The sequence below is a fragment of the Barbatula barbatula genome (assembly GCF_947034865.1).
Source record: "Barbatula barbatula genome assembly, chromosome: 25".
Lineage (NCBI taxonomy): Eukaryota > Metazoa > Chordata > Actinopteri > Cypriniformes > Nemacheilidae > Barbatula > Barbatula barbatula.
Genome location: NC_136788.1, coordinates 13,460,316 through 13,478,722, shown reverse-complemented (window position 1 = coordinate 13,478,722; position 18,407 = coordinate 13,460,316). Strand labels below are relative to the sequence as shown.

General features: G+C 37.7%; 1 protein-coding gene across 10 annotated transcripts in view; it reads right to left on the bottom strand.

Annotated features, from left to right (window-relative positions):
- The window catches only part of agbl1 (AGBL carboxypeptidase 1), a 154,474-nt gene that overhangs the window by 17,819 nt on the left and 118,248 nt on the right, over positions 1-18,407 (bottom strand). For all 10 annotated transcript variants that reach the window (XM_079450647.1, XM_079450641.1, XM_079450646.1 and 7 more), the window contains 3 exons: positions 11,459-11,588; positions 8,932-9,063; positions 8,104-8,280 (listed from right to left, as the gene is read on the bottom strand). In XM_079450647.1, coding sequence (XP_079306773.1) covers positions 8,104-8,280; positions 8,932-9,063; positions 11,459-11,588 — 439 coding nt within the window. The remainder of the gene's footprint in view (positions 1-8,103; positions 8,281-8,931; positions 9,064-11,458; positions 11,589-18,407) is intronic.

Below are 18,407 nucleotides of genomic sequence, written 5' to 3'. Positions count from 1 at the left end.
GATAACAAACCGTTAATGTAACATTCACTGAGGCACAACGCAGTCAAAACAAAAAAAGGATGATTCACACAACCGATGAGTCACAAACCAGACACACATTGCACACCCTTGTTTGCAAATTAGCCTAAATCACTTGGAGTCTACATTTACATATATGCATTTGGCAGACGCTTTTATCCAAAGCGACTTACCTATGTGCAATCCCCTGGGCTCGAAGCCATGACCTCGGCGCTGCTAACGCCATGCTCTCACCACTGAGCAACTTTTTCAACTATTTTCAGCTATCAGAGGGTCCGAGGCTTTAAAGGGGTAAATTACCCCTCCTGATCGCTCTTATTAACTCGGAGTTAATCTCAGTGGCATTCGGCTTGATCACCATGGCACCATTCCACCAAATCTACTAGTACCAGTAATGTTTAAAGGCCCTACGGGAATACATTTTTCATGTTTTTGGGTCATTTAAGTCTAATGGCTGAACATCTTGGTGATGTTCAAAACTACATATTATCATAATGTATGTTAAATTGTGGGCTTTTTTAGTAGATTCTGCTCTCTCTTTAAAGGAGTAGTTCACCCACAAAATTAAACTTCTGTCATTTACTCACGCTCTTGTCATGTCAAACCTGTATGACTTTCTTTCTTCTGCAGAACACAAAAAAGATATATTATTTTGTGTTCTGCGCAAGACAGAAAGACATACAGTAGAGGTTTAAAATGACTAGAGGGTAAATGATGACAAAATTATTCAGTTTAATTTAAAAAATCAACAAGATGGTTTGCTGTGAAATGATGCTTATTTTGCAAAGTAAAAGATGTTTGTGGGTCCGCATCATTGTGGACCACACGACAACATTCTAATCAACCAATCCGATTTGAGGAATAAATGTTTAGTCTTACATTCGGGCTAGGCGTTGGGCTTTACACAATTGATATTCATCTATTCCCTCTTATTTTGCTAAGGGTTTGGGCTTTTCCTGCAGAAATGTTGTTCCAGGGACAACAAACTACAGTATACTGACCCAATCTCTCACTTGGAAAAATCAGGTCAAGCGTGAAAACACAGGGCAGAAAATATACAAATCACAGCTGAGTTGAGAAAACAGTTAAAGTGATTGCTTACCCTCCTTATGACTTTCTTTCTACTTTGGAAAACAACAGAAGATATTTTCAAAAAAGTGGTTTTGTGGCCATACAAGGGAAGTTAATGGGGGCCAAAGTTGTTTAGTTACCACATTCTTCAAAATATCTTCTTTTGTTTTCTGCAGAGGAAAGAGAATCATACAGACATGAAATGACAAGAGGATGAGTAAATAATGAACATCTTTCACTTTAACGGAGATGCATCTGAGAGTTTAAGAGGCCAGGAGTCAAACAGCGGAACCACAACATGACTTCTATATAAACATTTTAGAAAATTTGCTTCACAAAAATATTATCATAGTGTAGCACAGACATATGTGAATTTAAACAACTCGACAGATTAAATTAACATTAAATTTGGACGAATCAGTTCACAGTGTTGTATAACATATGAATGTTAAAGTTTAGTCTAAGAAATAAAAGTCGTATTGTGTCCTGTAGTGCTGAACTCCATCGTCCACTTCTCGGATACATACGCACACAAAACAGACACACACTTTTCTTTTTCAGCTTGCAATCATACATCAACTACAAGTCCCAAAATAAATAACCAGTTGCATTTCTACCTGGCGACTTCCAGCAAGCTTTTTATTTCCCCTGAGACTTCTATTGCTTAGTCTTGTGGTTAAATGACCCTACAGGACATTTTGTAACGCCGAACTCGAACTGTTTTCCAATAGAGGTGCGAGCATACATTACACTGGGAGCTTTGCTAGCAAGTATCAGTGTCATTGATGAAGTGGGTGATGATGGGATTGGAGTTCCTGACTCGGCAGCGCCCTCTAGGTGTCAGGTGCAACACTGCTTGTGGATTTTGAATCTTTCTTAGATTTTGCATCATATAAAGGTTGTAATGCTTCACAAAGCATGTTTTTTATGCAGTCAGTCGAATTGTTTTGTTTTGAGTAAATTTGGGTTTATTTCCCAATTCTACAAATGATTTCTTAAGAAGTTTGAGGATGTTTTCTTTGTGCAGTGGATGAGGCAATTTGGGCACACGTCTTACTGTCACACCCACAAACAGCCTCTTGACTATGACCTTATTCTAGACTTAAATGTCAACAGGAGCAATTATAAAAAAGTAAGACTAAACTCTGCACCTTCTGTTTGGATCGATTTTGTATTTGGGTTACACAGCCCAGTATAGCCACCAGCGGGGCTTTGTCAATTCTTTGTCAATATTTAAATCAACAAATGGGACTTCAAAACAATTCGACATCTCTTCCATCTTTTCACACAGGAAAATAATCAAGTACTTGGAAGCGAGCCCGGCGAAACGTCTCTGTCATGAAGTCCTAGATGGATCAGATGAATCGTGTTTAGTTGGAGGGGAAATCTAACAGTCAAGGCTGGTTTTGATAGACCATATGCTCGTGTGGCCCCCGGAGTTCAGACTTTAAAGATTAAAGATTAAACATGAACTAAATGATTTTAATTAGACTTAATGAACTTATTATTAAAATGAAGCGTCATGCAAGCATCACCTTGTTATACAAGCTGGTCGTGCCTGATAAACATTGCGCTTTCAAATCACACACCTGAAATGGTGGACATAAAGAATTTCTATGAACAAATATTCCAGCATCTTATTATTTCTTAATATACAATTTCTCTTTCGTGCAAATTTGAAATCATGTTTCAGGTCACAGGTCAAATCATAAAAGATACTAAAAGACAAAAAAACATTATATTTACCTTCTTTTGCCATGTTTGAAAGTTCATATTTTATATCTACAGGCCTCTCTCTTTTCTACTGGGACATGTCTATGTAACAAGCATGTGCGTTTGAACGTATGCAGTGTGCGCCAATATGAAATAAATCCTCGTCTCAAACCCATCGTCTCTTCTGTGGACGAGACAACTGACATTTCCTCTCGTATGCCAGCGTGACACCATCATTTAACATCGGCTGCTGATGAATTGCGAACAGAAACAGAGCGATTTGAGGAGCTTGACCTGCAGAAATCATTTAGGGAGGTCTGCGGCACTCCTCTGGCCATGGATGACATTAAGATGAAGATGGTGAAGACATCCGGAAGATCGAAGCACATATCATACAAACGTATGTTGATCCTTTAAAGTTTGTTTTTGTGACTAGTTTGAACTATATACAAAAAAAAAAATGGTCCTATTTTTTTTAAGTTTGTGTTCCGAGTCTCTCTCACATTCAATTTAGATTGAAAGCATATAGCTGAGCTAACACCAGAACACATCGATACCCATTCACTTCTTTTGTATGAACACAAAACTAATGCAAGTCAACGGCCTCCAATGTTGTTTGGTTACTAACATTCTTATATTCAAATATTTTATTTTGTGTTCTGCAGAAGAAAGTAAGTCACATAGGTTTGAAATGACAAGAGTAGGAGTAAATGATGACAGCATTTTTTGGATGAACTATCCCTTTAACAAACAACCAACACTTCAATTTAAAGAAATACTTTGATATGATATGATATGTTATTCCAAACCTGTCTGAATGTTTCTATAACAACATCAAAATGAGAAATAATAATGGATGACACATACTTTCAAGCTAGTCAATTTTAAAACGTGTCTTATATCACCTTTTTAAAGTGACAAAGTCATTCATACGACTCAAACTTTCTGTCAAACAGTCCAAATTGAAGTGCTTATGCACTCATTGGACTTAAGTGTTATGCCAAAAAGAAAATAAAAGTTGTGATTTTATCTGCTGCATCCACTTTCTAAACGTTCACCTACACTGGCGTTTGGCATAAAGTTGTAAAGGCAGAACCCAGATGACAGTCAGATCTGCACACTCAGCAGGTCTCCTCCGTTCGCTGTGCCTTGCAAAATATTGCGGTGGCCATAATTAAAAGCCGTCCTTTGAAATTAATCACATATTATGAGAGTTGCCTTAATCAATTTGCAAATATCAAATTACTGTCTCCAGCATATGTTCCTCAAAATGGCTGCAGCCGTCATTATTTATTTCTTTTTTTCCAAAGATCCAATTAAATGTCTGGAAATCAGATGGGTCATAACTCCACTTACTGTCCTGAAATACAATTATCTGATCACTCTTCTTCAAGAAAATGCCTTATCGGTGGAAGGTTTGGAAGAGCAGGCTGACTCGTGGCTTGGTGCGGTAAATTCAAAATTAACCTTGAATCTCACGGTCATTTTAAAGTCAACATGAAACAGCATTCACGACATACTTGAAGGGAAACAGAATTTTTTAATTCTTAATTAATTGGCGTTAAAAAAGCAGGTCTTCAAATTGGCATACTACGGCAACACGCACATGCATAAGTGGTTATGAAGTATCTGAGACTCAGCATGTTTTGTTTTGTTATTATGGATCACGATTACTCTTTGGCGAGTAAAGGAAACCCAACGTTTACTTTTTAAACAAAGACTGTATGACTGTGTAGCATTACGCTACCAAATCAATTGAAAAAGTCCAATATCAATCGCGGGCAAAAATAGCATTACATTCCGCGTTTCTTGCAAGTTAATTCATTACGATGACATAAAATAAAATGGATTCATTGCCTCCTCCGTGAACATGATGGCCAATCTCCATACGCCTCTGGATAGTGAAGTGCGCCATCTAGCGCTCCAAATTTACATATTGTGGCTTTAAGGAGCCTTTACTGAAGCTCCATTTGAAGTCAAAACACTGCACGAAAAAAACTTCTCTTTTAAAACTTCCAAACTAACAACATCTGATAAGATCATACAGTGTTTACAGCCTGTTATATGTTGCCTTAAAGATTAAGTGATATTATCCAGTGGAACGTTCCAGTCCTTTGAGGAACGCCAACACCAAAATTTTAACTTTTCTCTAGTTTTGTTTGACACGAAAATGTTTATCACAGCTGCGGCGAAATTAAACCTAATCACAACATAGCACTCAGCATACCTAATTAAGAAACTTTGTGCCAATTCCATCAAGCCTCCCGTTTATCTTAATCCATGTGTTTCTATGCAAAAAAATGACAATACTTGATTAAGTTCCGAATAAAAAGAAGTGTGAAGGGAAAGGCAGGAGATGGGAATTTCATACTGCAGACTGAAATTGCAAAGCTAAGGTGATTAAAGGTCCCGTCTTTGTGATGCAAATGAGATTCCTTTTGAAGATCATTCATCGTTTGGCAAAAGACACCTTCGCCTTGAGTGGGAGACGGATACAATAGGTCTTCCCGGTGTCACTGGCAATCTGGGATAACAGATAAGTTTCACTTAATTTCCAGTTGTGCGTTTCATGCTCTAGTTATTGAAGTGAAGAGAAATGTGGCAGAATGTCACAGTTGTGCGAGGCTTTGGGCTTTATTGTTTAAAAAGTGATATACGCTGCTTCCGAATCGCACACTATAACCGTACGTACTGATATAAATGAAGAACCTACCTATCGACCGTTAGATTTCTGATGAACTGCATCCGGCATGTTTATTGTCATGTGACCCATATGCTATATGACGTATTAACATTAACCTGTACCTAGGCGTCGGTACAAGCATAACGGGAATTTCATAAATCTTTACGTACATTTAAAAAACGGACACCCGCTTTAAGTTTTCTGTTATTTCACTTTTTTCAAATTGGACCGTTGCTCAGCTCCCGTGGCATCATGGGATAGAGAAGTGTCCATCTGATGCACACTCACAAATCTCGAAGGAAGCAGTAGACCATCCGGGACTTTCTTGCTTTTTGTTTTGTGCATACTGAGGTTTGGGACATTCTACTCGTATACTCAAAGGTTTCTTTTGGGATGCACAAGTAGTTGTGCGTTTGATCAGGAACTGAAGGCAGCGATGACACGGACAGCATTACACGGAATGATCCGGACTCTGATTTACTGACTGGGAACGTAATTAAGATTCACTCCCTACCCGAATCCCAAAGCTCGTCTGGACTGCAAATTGGCATGAATTAGCTGTGAACAGAGAGAATGTTTCTATCTCTCTTTCTCCTTCACTCTTTCTACTGTTCTCTGAATGGCATTAGAAAGCTCGTAGAGCACCCTCTCGAATTGGCTGTACAGTCTAATGGTCTGCCAGGTTCTTGACATCCGCGGTGAATATCAGTACAGACTTTTTAATCAACAGACTCTCGGGCAGCCGCCCATCGCTAAAAGTACATGTACCAAAACATCTGGCCTGCCAGCTGCGCCCACGCACACTGTTCATAATGAAATGTCTAATTTTCTGATCCATTAGTCTAAATCTATACGCTTTTAGAAGCTCACGCGTCTTGCATATTGTCCGACACGCTCTTCGAACACCAACAGGGATGCGGTTTACTCTGACGTTGACTGTTGTTTGAGGGCGATAACTACATTTAAATGATTTGCGTAGATGTCGGAAATGGAGTGTTTGACCGGGTTCAGAAAAATCAATGGGATTGATCAAAGAGGTCAATGTCAGCCTGGCTGGTTGGTTTTTACTGGTAAATGAATGTGTAAGTAATATTTTTAAATATAATTTAAACTGATTTTAATGCATTATTAACTGCGATCAATGTGCAAAAAAGTATGTACAACTAAATGGCAATGAGCAAAGACAAATAGGAACGCTATAGGAACCGGGTATATCAGTTTTGCACTTGTTAGCCAATCAGGTCTTTATTTCCCGACTCCTTGAGCAAGGACAGGACCGCTTTCACCTCATGTTCACCCGTATGCCCGCACTCGTCTGATTTAGTTTGAGTTACAAGATCCATTTTGGCAGGAAATAAGGACTTGCTAAAACGTAATAAAATGTCTGTCCATGAAGAGCTGACATTCACGAATCAGACCTTGTTCCTCAACCATTAACACCTTTCAAAAACATTTGTCTTACTTACGGAACCTTTACAGGTGCAGGCCGTGGTCTAGAGTCATTTGGCACTCTGTCCTTTATTAAAGGGCTGCCAAACCTCCCAGTATGTTTCCAAATGTCACTGCATTATTATCGCTCCCCTTTAAGGAAATATCATGTGTCAGTATCTCTGCTACTCGGTCTAATATGTTTTGGGGATGGATGAGATTTGTTATAATATCATCGGCTATGCTACTACCAGACACAGTTTCAACCAACTTGGCGGCCATCTTTATGATGCCTAGGGCAGCTTAATACAGTTCATATATTTTCGATATATATTTTAGTTATCATTCAGCAATACAATAAGAAATATGACAATGTGTTTGTTGATTCCTAATATAAATTCTAGTTCAAATCATGAGAAGAAATATGAAGTCCAGTTCATACCAATTAGCATTTTAGAAAAAGCTTTATGATAAACATTTTTATAAATATTTATCATACAAATTTTGAATAATAATAAATTATTGAATAAAGGTGCTTAAAGGTTATTCACAATGATGCCATAGAAGAACCATTTTTGGTTCCACAAAGAACCAGGTTCTATGGTATATCATGATTTTATTTTTAAGAGTGTAGTTTATTATTATAATTGTAAAAACATATTAAATATAATATTTATTATACTGAGCACTCCAATTTCTGCCCTCTCCTACTTTTTCTGTATCAGATACCAAAGAAACCATGATAAAAACTCCTATAAAAGTGAATTTTAAGTACACAATACTGTCTCATGGAAGCAAATATGGAGGTACAGTATTATAGAATGCGATCTGAAAACCACACGTGGCTAAATAATCAGGTTAATGAACGATTATTAAATGCGTAGACGAGAGAGAACGAGAAGATAATGAACAGCTGGGAAAATGAGGGATGGTCCCTCAGACAGCATCATTAGAGAAGAGCGAAGCTGCGGAAGAACAGATGGAAAGTGTCGGGGGACGAAAAGAAGGTCAGTTTTAAGCCAGGTCGAAACTCTCTTCATTTCAACCTACAGATTGAAGACGGTTTAAGTCGGCTAAAAGCCTAAATTCGTGTTTCTTTCTTATTTTTATGAAAACCATCATCTGGAGGAAAGGCAAATTGTATAATAACAAGCTGTGGTAAATTGTATAATGGTTATACTTTAACTGACCTTGTAGATTCCTTGATTGCAGCCGTTGTAAGTGCTCTCCATAGTGTAGCTCCGGAGAACTCCGATCTCCCTCCAAACCACCACCCGTGCCGTGGACGCCCGAGACTTCTCTACCAGATAGTTGCAGTTGTTGAACGAGAATGCAGGAGCTATTCGGTCCAAAGTTTTAGCGATGGTCTGTAAATACAAACAAACATAAATTTTTCAGTCTCCTCGGCTGACGTTTCTTATATTTATTATTTAGCTTAAGGGTGTCAAATTGTTTGTTCCAAACCATCTTTGGGAAGACAACAGACGCTGTGTAGCTAAGAACACAACGCATTACAGATTGTCCCGGTTTACACATGCCTCTTTGCTACCCATTAACTCAATTCGTCATAGCTCGAGCGCCGGAGAAAAATGTTTTCAGGCGCGCTAAACTTCAGACGCAGAACAGACGAAAGACTGCACAGATTAAGCGAGAGCTAATGCTCCTTAACAGTCGTTGTCATCAAACAACTTGATAAACAATCCTAAAATACAAATGAGAAATATTTACAAATCTTGAACTGTTGAATAAGTGAGATCTTGTCTGAAACAAAGAAAAATCTGAGAAGCAGTAGATTTAAAGGGACTGTACATCCAAAAAATACAAATGCCTCATGTTATTCACAAATTGTCTACGGATTCGGTGAAACACAAATGAAGATATATTGATAGATGTCTTTTGTGTCCATACAATTTAGTGAATAGTTACCAACATTCTTCAAAATGTCTTCTTTCCTCAAAACTCTGAAAGAATTTGAATATCTGTGTGAACTATCCCTTTAAGCATTGGTTTTTTCATACCCTGTAACCCGGGTCTTCTTTCAGGGAGGCTGTGTTAATGGTTGATCCGGACTGCCACAGCGTTTCCTTCATACTGCAGCCGTACAGAAACACATTCTTCTTCCTGGAGTGGCCGTGGTAATCGCAAAACACCTGCGGGATGTGATAACACAGCGTTTTTTCAAACCGAGAAAAACAAACTGCGAGCTTGTGTGCATTTCGCCGTCTGCGCGTGTAACGGCTAAAGATGCTGAAGTCAAATGTCAGATAAAACAAAGCCTGACACCAGCCAGGCTTTTTTAGCTTTCCTGACACAATATGAACACACCGTTAACTTTAGTCAGAGCCAGACATAATTAATCTTGTGACAAACCAACACACAATGAGGGCATGGTGACTATAATAGAAATTTTGTCTCTTGACAGTGCGGGCGCTAATTGGCGTCGGTGCGTGGCTCCACGCGTGTCAGGTTTTTTGTAAAAACTCAATGAGAGACGACCGTGCGCGTTCATTGGCGGCGTGAGTCACGCTCTCCCGTTCTTGGTTTTTGTTAAGCGACAATGATGCTTTGACCAGGTACGCTGCGTAATTATAACTGTGATTAATTTAGAATTACGACATAATTGATATGTAAATGTGGCTAATTGTGCCAGTGCTAACGTTCTCTGTAACAGGTAAGTAGCACTCAACTACAAGCTAGCCAATGGTCTATTCCACGTCATCCCGTAAGTGTTTTCAATTAAATTTTCATTTGTATCGTTGATTGATTGATTTTTAGGCATCAGTGTCATCAGCTTCAGACGGAGCTTTTGGAATTCCAAGGTTGCGCCCAAACTCATTTCTTATTAAATGTTGCCCTCTGTCTCAACTCTATACTCATTGTTTTGTTTTTCCTCACTTGACAGGATCATGGTTCCATCACACCATTTTCTGAACCGGCTTTTCCAAAAGGACAAGAGGTTTAGAGGGACAGGGAAAAAGATGTTTTTCAGTGCTTACATAACGTCAGAAGAAGCTCGAAGGCACTGGACGTGACTTTTTGAATAGAAGCGACTAAAATAAAATGAAATAAAATAAAACTTTAGGTAAGTAAGTTGAGGTCATCTTTTGCATAAAATGTCTGTCAAAGAAAACGATGGTTGTTTTAAATGTTTTTATTATAAATGTTATCTTTGTTTATATACGCTCTAAATCTATTCAGTGGCTTATATCACAAAAATAATCAGCTGTATAAACATCAAATAAATACAAATAAATTAAATCTTTTAGAAATCATTTAACGGATTTCTTCAGTGGGACATATTGAAAACAATGATTAAAAACCCAACAGTTAATTTCTCTAGACTTCACATGTATTATTTAAACATTTAGGTGTATTTAATGAAAATTATATTTAAATTAACCAAGTATATTTTTAATATTTAATAATATTTAATAATACCAATTATATTTATATATATTTTTTACATCCATTTACTCAATTTATTTACAGTTGAACACACCTGGCCCGAGGTTAACTTCCAGCCTGAGTTTGGTTACGACTGTTTATATTTAATTTACATTCATATTCATTTATACTTATATTTTGTTGTATTTGAACTACTTGTTATATAAACTAGATGATTCTTGGCGGAGGTCTATACCGGATGTTAAGTTTGGGCCACATAACGTCTGTTCACGTTGTTGTAGCTGAGACCATAAAACATTTTACCAATAATCTGACAGTCTTGCTCAACCAAACCAAATTTCCCATGATTCCCTGTGACGGAAGAAGATAAAATAGCGTCAATTAAACAGGTAATGCACATTCTTTGCCTTTCATTCTGTTGCATGAAGGCTGAAACACCTCCTGTGTTGGTCACAAGAGGAAAAGAAAATGCTGAAATTGTCCGACGCAACCATATATTGCCAACTACTGTAATTTGCTCAAACACCCATTATATCACAATTACTTCCAAACTTGTAATCCCAGTAGGAAGAATTAGACAACACGATTTCCAGCCTAAATCAAGCCCTGGATATGAGGATATGGCTCCTAAAGTCATTTCGAATAAAGTAAACTGTAAGCATAACCAATGGAGTAGAACCTGCTTTGGGCAACTGCTGGTCGATCTGCACAAATTTCTGCCTGCCATAGCAAAGATGTTAAAGTATTAAAAAGAAATAAACGTATCTGTTTGTCAGTGAGGCAGAACGCTAATATAGCTTCTCTATAATCTGTTCCACTTGTAAACTCCTCTCCATCAGTCTCTGATTTACAGTAGATATGGCAATTTCATTGTCTCTCTATTGTATTCTATTTTGTCTGTCCTTTTGTATTCATACCAAAAATACCGAAAGCAAATTGTTTTATGATCAGCAGTGTAGAACTTCATTTCACCCAGGTGTGACCCTTCTTGCACAGACCTGCACATTATTGGATGTGGTCGATTTGACCAGCATTTAGAGCCGAAAAGATCCAAGATCATGCAGCAATTTGAAGAGAGCCCTCGTGGAACTTGGATTCAGCAGGTCACCTGTAGTGCGGTGAGGTTTAATGGAAACTTACCAGTGGAGTTCTGCCTATGCTGTTGAGGTAATACAGGAACCCTTTGGTGTGGTAAATCGTCGGGCTCAAAATAGGGTCTGGTTTTAGCCATTGCCTGTTGAGATCCTCGGCACTCAGAGAGCAACGGTTACTGAAATAAATGAATAATATCAGTTGAATGATAAAAAAAAAAGAATACACAACCAATACCAAAAAATCTAGAGACCATTTCAGAGAATGTTTTTTTTCTGATTTTAAAATGTACAATTTATAGGTTTGTGTTTAGGCAAATTTGATGAAATATTTTTTGTTTAATATTGTGAACTAACAATATTCCTCCCAAATTTCAAATAAAGATATTGTTTCTATTTGCATTTATTTGCAGAAAATGAAAACTGCAGAAACAGGTCAAAACAGAAACTGTATTTTTCAGACCTCAAATACTGCAAAGAAAACATGTTCATATTCACTTTTAAGAAATGTCATATTTGTACATATAAAATATAACCACGATTTTGATCACAGTTTTCATGTGTCTTTTCATGTGTCGTGAAGAGACCATTTCAATAACCATTAACCGTTTTTCTGAAATTACTACATTATTATAGGTATGCATTTAGGTAAAATAATATGTTTTGTTTTATTCTGAGAACCACCAACATTTCTACCAAATTCCAAATAAAAATATGGTTTCTATTTGCATTTATTTGCAGAAAATTAAAACTGGACAAACAGATCAAAACAACATAAAAGATGCTCAAGGAAATGAGGTGAAAGAAAGAAAGAAAGAAAGAAAGGACAGGACATGAAGCAATCTTTGTGTGCTTGTGCACGCCTCTATATGTATGTATGTACGTATGTAGTTCTGTTAAACCAGTAGAATCACATTATCGGCGTGATGTAAGCATGTTTTTCCAGGTCACTGAAGGTCACCAGAGGTCAGATCCATCTAGAGTCACAAACTAAGTCTGTTGATTAGAGGGCATGACAGTAGCAGAGCTTTATCTCCTGACACAATTCTACTGGCATCTTGTGCATTCACTTCCTGGCATTCACTTCCTAAAAGCCAATTATAAGACACAATGTTCAAACATTAGCAAATTGATAGGCGCCTTTTGAAACGGCTGCGCTCTGCTGTTGCCCTCTGCTCGCAGGTGCCTCCATGATCCTCTCTTTGTTTAGTTTTATTTCTTCATCTGGAATTGACTGAAATCAGACTGTACCTTAGTAAAACACCATCTTAAGCTGAAAATAAATAGCATTCAACAAACTATTAGCGAAAAGAATACCCCAGATGTGCTTTTCATCTGAATGACGCCTGCATTCCGAGAAAACGCTCTTAGAAAGAATAAAGCGCGTGAAGAGCTACAAAGTTGAATGTGCTTTCAAGAGAAACAACTAGACTTTTTCGGAAACGTCGCCCGACTGAACTAAGACGCCTTCAAGTGCATTACAAATAAACAGAACCGCAAAAAACTAAACCAGAAGAGCCGCAAGACTATAAATACACCCCGCTCTTAAAGTCACAAGAAACTGCAGCTCTTCTCAGCTGAAGTGTCAGAAAGCAGCGACAATCTTCAGAGACTTTCATGGCATGTTGCCATAAACAAAAAGACCATATTCAACAGTGGTTTTTCTGGATAGTTGGCAATGTACCCGGGGGCAGCAAAGCGGAACAGCAAGAAAATTGCTCTTCAATACAACTGTCTATAGTTTAAAGTGAATATATACAGTAAGCCAAACACATAATGTACAGTATGTAGAGAGAGGATGGGATTAGATTAACATGAATCACTCTGTATGAATCATGTTTACATGGGCAATTTCTGATTTGTGTGATTATATAGTTATTGCCTATAATATTTAGATATTGGAAACCAAATATTTGAAATTAAACTTAAGCTCGGCTGAAAATGTTTATTTTACATTTTGTGGCCCCTTTTTTGTCCTTGACAGAAATAATTTATGAACACCGCTCTCTACAGTCCGATGGCAACTAAGAGGTGGAACAGGGTTTTGTCCCCTTTGATGGTTTTCCAAAAACTGACAGCACCTCTGACAAGCCCCGCTTTTAAAATGTCCAGTTCTTGATTTTCACACAGTGCACTGCATTGCAAGAAAGATTCAACAATAGCCCAAAGCAATTCTGGTTTTACCAGAGGCCAACGATATATTAGATTAGGTTTGCAATTTTACAAAATAAACTATATTCAGACACTAAAGATACTTTCAGAGTCAATAGACATACATACATTTAAATAAATTTATTTTATATTAGTGAAAATGTTTATATTTATGTATTTATTAAAGTAAAAGTCAATCTTCAAAATGAAAATTCTGTCATTATTTACTCACCCTTGTCATTTCAAACCTGATGACTTTCTTTATTCTGCAGAACACGAAAGTGTTGCTAACCAAAAACCGTTGGACTTTAAAACAAAGGTTTAAAATGACAACAGGGTGAGTAGATGATGACAGAATTTTCAACTTGAAGGTGAATAAATACTTGTAATGTAATGCAAAATGTCAACATCCCTTCACATGTCGTCTCCTCCACTGACAGAAGAAAAAACATCATCACATCCCAACATTGGACCGCTAACTGCTTTAGAAATGACTTTACACCACAGCAGGCGAGAGCTAGTTAAGGCTTTAATTAAGAATACTGTTATTCCAGCATATAGGAATTATAATACAATCATCATTTATACAGTTTATGAACCAAAAACGTATAATGAAGCCTATAATGTAAGTCACTCCCCTTTATAATCACCCGCTGATAGATAGAAACTGTTTGATGCTCACTGAGACGAGAAATGATAGAACAGTGGGGAGGCTTCGTAGTCTTAAACATTTGTTTATGTTAACTATTCGTATCACATGAATTGTTGGCCTACAGTCACTGTCAAAAACAATAACTGTGTACAGGTGCACATATGTGCAAAAAGGCCTTTGTGCGCCCCTCTCACACACAATAAACACATTTTGAGCCTGTAATTTATATACATTTTGGGCATTTACATAATAATTAAAATAAACTCAAAAGGAACCTGTGATTTTGAAACTGATATTGCAAAACAGAAGCCAAGTTATCTACTGCAGCTTAAACCTATGTTTCTAAAACGTTTTTTACTCGAAATGTAAAAACGTGCAAAAATTTACTAAATTAAAGCCAATGGGAAATGTACGGGAGGCTGAACTTCTGCTGCCGGTGTTACCGGCGCTGTTCTGTGCATCAGCCAAATCACTTAATCCAAGGATGAGATACAGATCACACCCGGTTCAGCGACAACACGGATAAATAAGAAAATGAGAGGCTTATCATAGCCTCATCTCTCAATCTCTGCCTCTTCCAATCTCATTCCTCCTATCCCAATCTATTTTATGGCTCTTCGGTGTAACTGCTAAGCATTATATGGTGTGATGAATATGGATCTCGTATAATTTTCTTATGATTGATTCGGCCACCATTAGGAAAGGGCACAAAAACGATCCGCTCTGCCACCTGATGCGTCAGAAATCGCAGAGATCAATACTCAATCCGGGAGTCGCTTAAATTTTATTATTATTCTTGGTGGGCAGCTGTGTTTCTGCTTCGATTAGCCCTGGTTCTAATTTTAATATACTTCAATGTGTCTTCTCGAAAAATGGCCCGCACCACCCGTTCAGAGTGTGTTTGAATGCGTAAATAATCGCTGGATGACTGCCGCAGCCAAAGCGGTCACGTGCGTCCTAAAGGAGATACTACAGTGAGCGAGAAATATGAGTCAGTGCATAGAAGTCCAAGATTCGCCCAAAAACACAAAATTAGAGCAAAACCAATGACATCAACCCCATCAACACACACACACACACAGTGTCTGATCATCTACACCAGGACAGTTCAATTTACTCTCATGGTTACAGTCGGTCGGATCAGACTCGATAGCTTCTAGTCGCTTCGGCTCATGATGTTATATCCTCGTTTTCTACTCAAATCGCCATCAGTTGGAGATGGGCACCATCTAAGCGAAAAAAATAGTCCAAGTGAAAAAATAGAAAGAGAAAATCCCAGCATCTTATTTGAAAAAAAATTACAGTTTCAGCCACAATCGAAAGACACATTTCAAGAATTGCTTAGCTGATTTATTGCCTTGAAATCTCACATTTAAATTACCGTAGCACACCTCAGTGTATAGGAAATTGTAGTATGTTGTATTATATTATAGCAATTGCTTTCCTGTAGCTCAGTGGTAAGAGCATTGGGTTAACAACGCAAGGTTGTGGGTTCGATCTCAGGGGATTGCAGAGACCTATGTAAAATGTATAGGATAATGTTATGGAAGTCGCTTTGGATAAAAGTGTCTGCCAAATGCCTTAATGTAAATGTACTACATACTGTTAATGTCAAGGTTCTCGAGTGGTGAGACACGGAGAGAGGACCCAGGTGCAGACAGCGGGTAAGGGGTTAATATATTTTAATAATAAAACATAGACCAAATTAACTTTTGACATGAACTACAAATAAGAAAACTAGACTACAATACACAAGAACTCACCACAATGAACCAGCACAAGACAGACGACACAAGGGCATTAAATAAGGGAGAAAATCAAGAGGGAAACAGGTGATATTAATCAATAACGAGGGTACCGAGAGGATGGGAACAGAGACGAGACTGGAGAGAGAGTATGGAAGGCCATAAGAACAATAATGTATCTCTCTCCACATTAAACATGAGGTTCTGTCATGATCCTGCCACTAAACCAAGAGAAACATGACATGATGAGGCAGAATCATGACAGTTAATGTATGCCAAAGTATTCTGGAGTAATAACGTATAGTGAATTGATAAACTGTAGCAAATACTGCAGTATTTGAACTACTAAAGTACTTTTATCTTTAAATAATTTCCCAACATAAACGTTTATCATTACAAAATATGAACCTGCTTGTGAAAGCCCTTCATAAAATCGTCCTACAGAATATTCTGTGAAAATATAATCAATATTGACTGAATGATACCAAAATCTTAGTGAAATCAATGCTTGAAATTAATCTTTGATGCTTGTTATAATAATCAATGAGATTATGAGATGTTAGTCTGGGTTTTCACAGGGTCACAAATGTTTACATGCTGACTAATAATGCTACTGCATAATGTAGATAAAAACGTAATGGTTAATAAAATATCACAAATCTGCTTGAAGGGTTGGAGACTGTAAGCAGACTGACTGATACAAATGCTTTAATAATCGCTGCATTTTGTTTACTGTTGTGTGTCCGTCACACGCTCTTCATGCGGAAGCGGTTCAAATGAAGAGCGTTTGGCACTAAATAAAGATATTAGAGGATATAGCGGGAAAACATAAATTAGATAAATATTCCTGAGAGCGTGTGTGATGTGATTCTCAGTTGTGAAGACGCACGGCTCAATTTAAACAACCAAAATAGTTAAAAGTTTGAAATGGTTTATTAGGCTATGTATTGCAACATGCAAACAGCGGATACAGGATGGAACGGGGAAAAGGTCCGGATCCGTTCTGCCTATTGAAGATGATTGCTATAAAGCATAAAAGTGCACACTACAGTAATCATGCCGTACCTTTATATCCACGTCTCCTTATCTGTGAAGTAAGACTGGCGTGCAGGCGTGAAGAGCATTTGCGAATAAATCGGGACGTGACTGTAATAATGCATTTTAAACCGAAGGGGTGAGGATTATCATGCCCTTAACACTGTTCCTGTTCAACTCTGAAACTACAGGAGGACTGATCAATCCTTAAAAGATGGTTATCACCACCTCTGGGAAAAGTCTGGCATTTAGCGTGTCTCGGAATGCGACATTTGCCTTTTATTTACAAGAACTAATGTTCCTTAAAGTGATTTATAGCAGGCCGATAGCGGAGGCACAGCCCCGTAAACAACTCGGGGCTTTCTGACAATACCTGTTTATAATCATAAAGACTTGTCAAACTGCCCATGCCGACTACAGGCCAAGTTACACCACATACTTACATTCACTGTACGTATATTGTGCATACTGGGCAGTGTACACTGCATACTATTATTTCAAGTTGTAGAGTATATGAGGGGTGTTTAATATGTAATAAGAACAGAACTATGCCGCATGACCTTATCACAGGTTTAATTCAATGACTGTTGTCCAACTTTGCTCATGGGCAGTCTGTTCTGGGCACAGTTTTGTTTTGATCCAATCACCTAGGACATAAATGTCATGTGACAAATCGATATAGACCCCACAGCTAAATGGCATCATTAACACGGTGACATCATCGATTGGGTTATTGCACTACATGAACACATGTAGTCCAAAACCTGTTACCTGCATTCAACCCCTCAGGATAGATTAAATCATCAAAATATGAGGCGTATAGTATTTTCAAGGTGTTATTTGGACACAACACTTGCCACTTCATTGTGGATAAGGGAATATATATTTTTCCCAATATTTAAAAAAATGCACTGAACAACAAAAAGCTTACAGAAAAAAACATTCATTGACTGCAGATTTATCAGTTACTATATTTGTTGATCCTCTTGCGAAAATATTTGATAGTTATTATCCTAAGCGATGTTGTGTGTCATTTCTGCCAAGTATTCTTACATTTTTCTCAAAGTTTCTTCTCCAGACCCACGCAACATGCATTCTAGATTTTTAACGCAAATTTGCTAAAATACAAAGAATGAAGATGTCAATTGTCAAAACGTGTATATCACTTTTGGCCACCTTATACGTCCGAAACCTCAGTATGCAAAAAACAGGCAAGCAACAGGTATGCAAGAATGCTTACCTTTAAAATTGCATCGTATGCACGCTTTCTATCCCATGAGGCCATGGTAGCTGAGGAGCGACCGCATTTAATATTGTGAATAAATCAAAAATACTATTTAACCATGAGCCGGTTGCATACATTGTAAAAATTTAAATTTAAGGCACCTTTGAACTAAAGTTTTTAGGTTAAATCA